We start from the raw sequence: 10,710 nt of genomic DNA on the forward strand, positions 1-10,710 counted from the left end.
TTGTGGGGGTGGAGTGGGGAATGGGATCAAAAACGGGGTGGGGGGAGGGAAATGCACGGGATTATGGTGATGGCACACGGGTGACTTGTTGATGGGAACCCCGTGGGGATTACAATCAAGATGGAAAAAAAAATGTACAAAATGATGTAAAAATAAACTTTTGTAATAATAAAAAAAACTAGTGTTTTGCACACTCTCAAAAAAATTATCTTAAAAAGAACTGTATGGAACTATTAAAATTTTTTTAAAATTGTATTTATTTACATGTATTTTATATCATTGTTAATTTTTGTACAGTATTTTCTTTTTTCTCTCAGGTGTAGTCCATGTAAAATTCCCACCATCAAGTCACCCAAGTACTATTACCATAGTCTCTTGTCTCTTCCTTCCCCTGTTTTGATCCCTCTCCCTCCTCCTTCCCTGCAGAATGTCTCTTATTTATAGTTGCCATTAATTTTGATTTCTTATTTTTTTCAAATATTCATTTGCTTTATTCTTTAATGGCTATATCTCTTTAATCATTGTCATTCCCATTATTATTTTTTTGTGATGGTCATAATTTCTGGATGAGTTCTTATTTTAAATAAAACAAACTTAGATTCAATAACATCACAAATAATAAAGCACATGGGAAAAATTTAACCAAGAAGGGAAAGGTTCTATACAAAGAAAAATATGCAATCATTGTTGAGAGAAGTTTAGATTTAAATAATGGAAAGACATTCCCTGTTTATTAAATGCAAGAATTAAGATTACTAAAATGGTCACACAACCAAGAGTCATCTGTTGATTCAATGCAATACTTATCAAGATTTTAATGGCATTTCTTAAAGAAGTAGGGGGAAAAAAATGTTAAAATCTATAGAATCACAAAAGACCCCACCCAAGTAACCAAAGAAATCCTAAGAAAGAACTATGCTAGAGACATCACACTTCCTGATTTCACATTAGATCAAAGTTAAAGTAATCCAAGGAATATGGTACTGGTATAAAAAAAACAGCGATATAGGCCTATGAAACAGATGGAGAGCCCAGAAACAAACCTACATATACAGTCAACTCTTTGACAAGGAAGACAAGATAGTCAATGAGGAAACAACATTCCCTTCAATAAATCTTGCTGGGAAAATGAGATATTCACATGACTTGCCCGCTGCTCCCCTCAGCAGTGTACTTAATCAGTCTGCCTGTTCTGCTCCCCACTCTGTCTGTGGTGAATCCTCTCACCACCCGGCACCTCTGGCCTGTACCCCAGCTCTGTATGCATAAAGAAATCAATCTTAAAAGAAAAAGTCCTTGTACACTAACAAAAATTATCTTAAAAAAAAATTTCAATAGCATCCAAACTGTGAAACACAAGGAGGTGAAAGATCTGTACAATAAAAATAAAAGTCATACTGAAAGACATTGAAGAAGATATAAATACATGAAAATATAAATATATTTATATAGAAGATATAAATATATATAAAGATATCTCATGTTTATAAAATGGAAAATCAATATTGCTAAAACAGCCATATTTTAAAAAACCACCTAAAAACACATTTCAATGCCTGTCAAGATTCCAATGGTATTTCTAAAGAAATAGAAAACTCAATCTTAAAATTTGTATAGAAATATGAAAGGCCCTAAGTAGCCACAGTAATTCTGAGAAAGAAAAACTAAGCCAGAGACAGGACATTTTTCTGACTTCACACTGATTGCAAAGTTACAGTAATCAAAAGAATTTGGTATAGATATAAAAACAGAGACCAATAAAACAGAATGGAGAGTTCAGAAATAAACCTATACATACAGATTTTTGACAAAGGAGCCAAGGTACTCAATGGAGAAAGAACATTATCTTTGATAAATGATACAAAGGAAATAGGATATTCACATATACAAGAAAGTCCCTATCATACATACTCACAAAGTTTAACTCAAATTTGATAAAAGTCTTAAGTGTAAGACCTAAAACCATAAAACTGTAAGACAACACAAGGGAAAATCTACTTTATTAATACATAATATACAACATAAATTACAACATGATGACTGTACTTAACTATAATGATGATCAATATTGAATTCAATTGGAGTACATTTATTATGTACAACACTTACCATTCTCTTTCTCTAGTACTTCTGCAAGGAAATAAAAAACACATAAGAAAGCAAAAGTATATTAGTGCTTTCCTCTCCCTATCCACAGAAAGCCCACCTCAAATCATGGTTTCCCCTTGACAACAGAAACCTTCGGTAACAAATATAATGTGCAACATGGTAATTGTAGTTAGCAAGCAAATCTAAAAGATACTAAGAGAGGAGATCTTAAAATTTCCAGCAAAAATGAAAATGTAAGTTTGAAACAATATGATGAACAATATGATGTGGTGGATATTAATCAAAGTTAATGTGATAATCATTTTGCAATATACACATATGTATCTGTATGATGTACACCTAAGAGTTATACAATGTTTTCTATCAATTGTCTAAAGAGAACTGAGTGTGAGGGAAAACAGTATGAGGTCAATACAAACTTAAAGCAGAGTGGGTTTTGTTGTACATTATTTAATCTTTTTGTTTCTCTATTTCTTTTGTACAAAACACACACATACACCCACACACAAAAAACAAACCCAAATAAAAACCTGTTACATAGTATCTTTCTTTCTCTACCCACATAAAATCTACCTCAAATCAAGGTCATCACCTGACAACAGAAATAAAAACACCACAGACTTGATGGTTCATTCTGTGTATGGCACATAGAGAAACTCCATTTTCTAAAGGAAACATATTAACATAAACTGAAAAATACTGTTTGATTTGTGAATGTATGTATATGGAAAGGAGACAAGATATTAGAATTATCTTGTTAATTATATAATTATAAATGAAAAAGAACTGATCATTTCTATATGGAAATGAATTGTTTAAAAAATTTTAGTTGACAAAAATTCTTTTTCTATAATAAGTTGCCATAAAACAGAAATGAATACTACTCACCTGTCTTTTTAGTCAAAAGTTCTGTAAAAATACAAGATAAATATAAGACAAATCTACAACAATCATAGTTTATTTGGAAGACTCATATCTACTCAAACGAGTAGACTCATATCTTTCAAGCTATTATTCAGTATAAACTAGTCAAGAGTGTGAAAATGAGGGATGGAGAGGAGAAAGATAAGAAGTCACATTTCATCAGTTCAGCTGGGTAGTCTATAAATGTCAATAGGCAGGATAAACCCAAAGGGATTAAGTCAGAAACTTGGGATGAGCCCTCTGTGAGGTGTAAAAGGACTATGAACCCCATTATCTGGAGATAATGATTAGGGACTCAACCCCTACAAGTTTTTCTGCTTATTATGCAGAGCACAGCACTGGAATTCCGAAAGAAAATGTCATCCAGATTACCCATGGGGTCTGAGCACCCAGTGACAAGGACAGGGAGAGGCTCAGTGAACTTTGGTGAGGGACCATGTCTCAAAAGTTAGGTGTAACCTGATACAGGCAAACAGAGCCTCACAGCTCCTCAAGAAGAAACCCTGGGCATTGCTGAACGGAAATGTTCCCTTGAGCACATTAAAGGGAGCACAATCTGATGATAATGTAAATACCAACTATAAGTTTAGAAAGTGGATTTAACATCTAGGAAAGGATTCCAGAAATTGATAGGGACTGGATGGGTTTGAAAAAAATCCCCCAGATATGAGGAGGCTTCACAAATACAGAGGAGACAGAAGGTCCTCCAAGGGCATTTTATAAAGACTTGCTTTTCTGAATTCCAGTGGAAGTGGAAATGAGCATGGAAAATAAACTGAAAAGCAAAAAGAAAAAGACTGGCAGCAATTGATGGAGATTTTAATGGGGGACTAGGCCCTGCTCTGCATTTGAAATTCAGTACCACATGTCTTTCCAATTTTCTTGTGGGTTTACTGACAACTGTTACCTGTTACTTTAACCAGTTACTCATCTTTATGGAATTAAAATATGTTTACATTTTTTAAGGAATTATGAGAAATGACACAGGGAGCAGTTTTACTACTATGTATCAGACAAAAGAGGAAATTAGCAGAATCCTAAATCCTAAGATTTATTTATTTCACTATATCTATACAGACATTTTCTGTCTTCAATCTCTCCTTCAAAAGCACCTCACCCTTAGGTTGTGATCAAGTATTTAAACTCATGAATGAGATGAATAACTTACCGTGTTGTCCTCTGAGTTCACCTTTAAAAAAAAGAAAAAAACGTTAGAAGGCAAATCCAAAAGTTCTAGTGCTCATTGCTCAGTGTATCACAGGGCCCATTATAGATGAGAGAGAGAAATCACCTACTTGTGTGGTAGCCAAGATTTGTGCAGCTAGATCACAAAACGAGAGAAATTACACTCACCCAGATTCTTGACAGTCTTTGTCGAGCTTACTCTGTCATTTAGAAAAGTCTGAGACATAACCCACAAACTGTCTGAAAAAGAACCTCTCCCACATTATTCATTACAAATCTGAGGCCATTAGACGAGGCAGAGTGAAAGGGAAGGAGTCCGGGGTATGGCTCTCCAAACTGTGTTTCTATGTTAGGAGAGAGCATGAGGTTAAGCTGTCACACCTTTCACCCAGCAAGGATGGGCTTTCTATCTCGGAAGACCATTGTAAATCTCTCGTGGCCCTAGACACCTGTATATATGATGGAACCAAGCACCTACTCCCCAGTCATTGCTGTAGGGCACTGCTAGTAGTCTCCACTCTAATTTCCCAGACCTGTGTTATCCATTCAGCTCTTAGTGTCCCGTCACCAGGCTACCTCTGCCAGAGGATGTCCTGGGGACAGCAGCAGGACAGAGCTCCGTGTGCATTGCAGTAAATAGGTTGAGGATGAAAATTTAAAAGGTGCCCTTGTATTTCTGACATTTTAGCATTCTACAGTACTGCATATGATATCTCAGGTTTTTTGATTTTTCAACCAAAGCTGCAGAGGTGCTTCTTATCTTGTCGAGGAAGCCTTGGTATAGATTTAGCCATCTTAGATCTTATCAATTTGTAACACAGAGGTTAGGCGACACTGACTTCTGGGCAACCTGGGAGGCTGCTGATCTCCTACCTGGATCTCAGTTAGGCTTCTGAATATTTTCCTAAACCATCAAGGAAGTGTTGTTGGAGTAGCAGTACTCATAGTGTTTCCACCAGCTCAACAGTATCTGAATCACTTGGGACTTTCTTAGAAATATTTATACCTAGAGAAGGCCGAGAGGGTTTGATCTGAAATTTAGGCATGTGGTCCAGCAATCTGTGTATCAACAAGTTCTCCACATGATTCTTGCTGCATGCCCAAGTTTGAGAACTTTTGTTCTACTGGATCCTTCGAAGTAACTAATGAGTAATACAGTTTCTACCCTGATCTCTGGAAGTGACAAGACACAGCCACTCCTCAAGGATGTGTGAGAACACTGCACAGGTATACCAATTGGAAGAGGTCACTGGCCTTTGCTTAAGTTTTCACTCTAGTCCCTTCAACATGGACAAGGTTAGTTTTTGAGAACTTTCAAGCACACAAAGTGTGCAGGGACATGATTTATCTGCTGGATTCACATTTGTCAAGCACAACTTAAATCTTTGACCTTATCTTTCAAATGGAGGGGTGATTTTCTTTGGGTTAAAACTAAACATACTTACTATGTTTTTCCCCCAGTGAGTCTAAAAAGGAAAATAAAACAGACAAAAATGAATTGATTAGTAGGACTCATCCATGATCTGGTTGAACTGCATTCCAGCTCACAAGAAGATGCTCTATTGATCCTGTCTGAAAAGTCCCAAATGACTCCCTTGGTTTGTTTTATGGGGTCATTAAATGTGTATCCACTCATATGTATTTTTCCATTGTACCAATAATAGATTATAGGAGGTAAAATGGTAGACTTGAACATAATAAACTCAAGTATTTCTACATTCAAAGAAATCATCATAAATAAAACAGCTTTTATATATACATATATATATCTCCATTTTAAATATCATTAAGTGTATAATTCACTGACATTAATTTCATGCATATAAAATACAACAACATAAAAAGCAATCAACCTAATTTAAAAATAGGTAGATCTGGGGATGTCATCAGCATGGTGGTGAAAGGATGCTACCATCAAATTCTCCCATAAAAACATTTGATATGGAGAAATAAAAGTGAGAACCTGGTAGGACCCAGAACTGTTAGACAAATTTGGCAAAACCAGTAATTCGCTCAGCCGCCAAGGGAATTTGGAAAGACAGGGGAAGGGAAGAGAGAAAATCAGTGGACCCTTTGTCCATCTTCCCACCCACAAAGCCAGCACACTACATCTAGAAATAAGGGAGGAAATGCTTGAAGACAAGGAGCCAGGAAGGTCCTGAGACATGTGAGAGGTTCAGACAAAAAGTGGACAAGCCAGGGTCTCCCTACAGATATGCAGCAGAGGGTGTGAGCCTCTTTGTTGTGGCAGGAAGAACACCAAGGGGAGCCTAATAGGACTGGTCCCAATATCGGGGGCCTTTTAGTACCCATCGTGCTCAGGTGAAGGAGACTGCAGGAGCCCCATCACTCACCCAACTACCTATGGCCAAAGAAGGAGTACTGATCCTTCCATACCCACAGCGGCAGTTATTCCATGCCTTTTGTGCTTGGTTGTTGTTGTTTTATCTCCTTATCTACTCTCCCTGGACAGACCATCTTACTCAGCCCTACAGTGTTCCCCAAGTGGACCAGGCTAAAACCGCAACTAGCTCCCTGGGAGCCATCAGAGTCCTGACAATAGAAACTGTAAGATCACAGACATAATTTACAATGTACAACCTAATGACAAAAGGTAATTAGTAAAATTGAAAGTTGCTAAAGGGTTGACCATAAAAGTTCTCATCAAAAGTAAAATAACAAGCATGAAACTATGTGGGATGATAAATGTGAACTATACTATTGTGATAATCATTTTGCAATATATACACATATCAAATCTTCATGGTGCATGTGAAGTTTGCACCATGTCAATTGTCCCACTAACACTGCTGGGGAGAGGTAAATGGATATTTGTTGGACATCACTTACCTTTCTCTTCCAGTAATTTTTCTGTATGTATGAAATAAACACACAACGAAACAAAACAAAATTATGTTAGATGGTTTTCTCTTCCCCCCTACCCACAGATGTTCCCCATCAGACCTGGGTCCCCACTTTACAAAAGAAAATGTAAGGCCACAGACATGTCGGTTGATGCTAAGTCTGGCACATAAAAAGATTTCATTTTTCTGAATAAAATGTTGACACAAATTAAAAAATATTGTTTGACTTGTGAATACTCATATGGAAAGATATGAAAAGAATTATTTTCCTTTCTTGTTTATTTCACCCCAGATGGGGCTCCACATTTTGATTATATTTGGTGCCAAGAACCTACAAACTCAGCTTTCTTTTTTTTTTAAGATTTATTTATTTATATGTACAGAACTGAGGTACAGGCCAGAGGTGGAGGCTGGGGAAAGGTAAACGGGCAAAAATCACAAACAAAATTGGATAAATAAGAATGAATATTTGTTGGACATCACTTACCTTTCTCTTTCACTAATTTTTCTGTATGTATGAAATAAACACACAATGAAACAAAACAAAATTATGTTAGATGGTGTTTTTTTCCCCCCTACCCACAGATGCTCCCCATCAGACCTGGGTCCGCACTTGACAAAAGAAAATGTAAGGCCACAGACATGTAGGTTGATGCTGAGTCTAGCACATAAAAAGATTCCATTTTTCTGAATAAAATGTTGACACAAATTAATATTGTTTGACTTGTGAATATTCAAAATCACCTCACCTTATCTTACGATCAATTACTTAAATTAAGGAAAGATAAAAGTGACTTGCCATAATGTTAATTGAGGTCATCTTTAAACACAAATACACAAATAAGTTAGAGGTCTAATTTTAAAATTCTGACAGCTCATTGCTCAGTGAAGATCATATGGCCTGTGATAGATGTGGGTATACCTATTTGATGTGTAAGACCTGATTTGTGTGGCTAGATGGCAAATAGAAATTGCAGCTACATCATTTCTTGACAGATATTTGAGAGCCCACATTTTCATTCAGAAAGCTCTGAGACATAAGCCCTCAAACTATCTGAAAAATAAGATCTCCAACAGTACTGATTATGTATTTGGCAATCATAGGAGACAGAATGAAAAAGAATAATACATAAATATTTTTCGCCAAACCATGTTTCCATGTCAGGAAAGAATATGATGTTAATGTTTTATGCCCTCATTCACCCTGCAAGAATGTTCTATCTTGTAAGCTGTCCCTTAAAACTGCATTTTAACTTCCAATATGTCTGCAATCTCCTACTAGCCTAGGATCCTTCGTATATGATAGAACCTAGCACCTACGCTTCAGCCACTGCCATAGGGTGCTGCTTGTAGTCTCCATTCTAATTTCCTAGATATGCATTATCCTTCAGCTCTCAGAGTCCCACTACCAGGCTAACTCTGCTAGATGATGTCTGGGTAGAGCAGCAGGAAGAGAGCAACGTGTGTTCACAATGCCGTCTAAGATCTGAGTATTTTTCTAAACTATCAAGTAAGTGTTGTTTTCATAGTTTTCCCCCTGGCTGACAAGCTTCTGCAGTACCTGGGACTTAGGTGTAGCCCAGAGGATTTGGTCAGAAATTTGGGGGTGTTGTTCAGCTATCTGTATCAATAGCTTCTCGTATGATTCCTGTTGTATGTTCAAGATTGAGATCCTCTGCTCTGTTGAGTCCTGAGAAATAACTAATGAGTACAATAATACAGTGTTTCTGCCCTGCATTTCTGAAGCTGACAAGGCAGAGCTGCTCCTCAGTTGTGCTAGGACAGTGCATATGTGTAACACATAGAAAAACTCGCTGGTTTTTCCTTAGTTTTTCACCTTAATCTCTTTTCAACATCAATAGATTAGTGCTTGAGAACTCCCAACTACACAAAGTCCCTGTACTGTTTGTCTGCTGGATTCATGTTTGTCAAGCACAACTTGAATCTTGGACTTTATCTTTTAAATGAAAGAGTGATTTTCTCTGAGTTACTTACCATTCTCCTTCTTGAATGAACCTTAAAAAAGGGGGAAAAACAGAAAAAATGAATTGATTTTTGGGACTCATCTAGGGTCTGGTTGAGCTGATTTTCAGCTCACAAGATGCTTTATTGATTCTGTTTGAAAGGTCAGGGTACAAATGACTGCCTTGACTTGTGTGAAGGAGTCATTCATTGTGTATCCTCTCATATTTATCTTCCCAATATAGCAGATGAAAGATTATAGGAATAAAAGGTAAAACTAAAAATGGTAGTTTTTTTAAACCAATAAACTCAAGTTAAGTATTTTTAAATTCAAAGCAATCATCATTGATAAAAAGCTTTATTGTTATATGTATCCATTCTATTATTAAGTGTGTAATTCACTGGCATTAATTATATTCATTCACATTGTTGTACAAACATACCACTATTTCCTGAACTTTTCATCACCTCCAAATAGGAACTGTAACTATAAAGTAACCTTTCCCCACTGACCTCATCTTTCAATTCCTCATAACCTCAGATCAATTTTCTTTGCCTATTAATTTTGCTATTCTCTATATTACTATATACGTATATGTATATGACATATATGAGTATATATACATATTATAAAGATTTATTTATTTATGCATACTGAACTGGGAGAAAGGCCAGAGGTGTAGGAGGTGAGAGGATTCACTAGAGACAGGGTGGGGAGCAGAACAGACAGATGGACTGAAATAGACTGCTGAGGGGAGCAGCAGGTGAGACAGGAGATGTCTGCCATGACTGTGGGTCACCTCCCTGGCCAGGGATCAAACTTGTGCTGCAGAAGCTGCGCTAGCTACATAGTGCTGTCCTTTGATGTGCTGCACCACCACGGAGGGCCCAAGTATATGTGTATGTGTATAGATTGTATGATCCTGTTTGAGCATAATTATGTGTGTCAATACACAATTTGATTATTGAAATTTAGAAATTTGTAAGTATGAGTCCTCCAACTTTATCATTCAGTTGCAAGAGAATTTTTGTTATTCAGGGCCTCTTTTGATTAAATATGAAGTTGAAGCCCAGTTTTTCTATTTGAGAAAAATAAGCTTGAATTTTTAGTAATAAACTTTGAATCTGTATATTGCTCTAGGTAATATTGTCATCTTAACAGTACTAAGTTTTCTTAAATATGAATGCTGGATATATTTACTTCCTCAATACTTTCAGCAATATTTTATATTTTACAGTATGCAATTCTTTCACCTCCTTGATCACATGTATTCAATTTTGGTTAATTTTTATATGTTATCATAAATACCATTACTTTAAAATTATTCGTGGCAAGTATACAGAAATAACTGTTACTTGTTTGATGATTTATAGTCAGCATATTTTGTGAACTACTTCATTAGCTTTTCCCATGGTTTTTTCTTATTTTTTACATATAGAATCATGTCGTTTATGAATAGAGTTTTTTTAATTTTCTTTCTAACTTGAATCCCTTTTATTTCCTTTTCCTTTCTATTTATCTGGATAGATCTTTCTGTACAAACCTTAATGTCAACAGTGAATTTTCCATCCTGACACTTTTCCCCATCCTAGAGGGAAAGCATTCATTATTTTTCTCATTAAATATGGAGCTCCTGGCCCTCCCTGGTGGCGCAGCGGGTTAAAG

The 10,710-nt window shown here is 36.2% G+C and overlaps 1 protein-coding gene across 1 annotated transcript in view; it reads right to left on the reverse strand.

The window, feature by feature from the left end:
- LOC101627563 (butyrophilin-like protein 2) overlaps window positions 1-10,710 on the reverse strand; it is an 80,828-nt gene that overhangs the window by 4,716 nt on the left and 65,402 nt on the right. Inside the window, exons 10-12 of the mRNA XM_012726075.1 lie at window positions 9,078-9,098; window positions 4,329-4,354; window positions 4,202-4,222 (exon numbers count right to left, since the gene is read on the reverse strand). Of these exons, the coding sequence (XP_012581529.1) occupies window positions 4,202-4,222; window positions 4,329-4,354; window positions 9,078-9,098 (68 nt within the window). The remainder of the gene's footprint in view (window positions 1-4,201; window positions 4,223-4,328; window positions 4,355-9,077; window positions 9,099-10,710) is intronic.

This window comes from Condylura cristata, unplaced genomic scaffold (genome assembly GCF_000260355.1).
Source record: "Condylura cristata isolate star-nosed mole 26May11 unplaced genomic scaffold, ConCri1.0 scaffold00017, whole genome shotgun sequence".
Taxonomy (NCBI): Eukaryota; Metazoa; Chordata; class Mammalia; order Eulipotyphla; family Talpidae; genus Condylura; species Condylura cristata.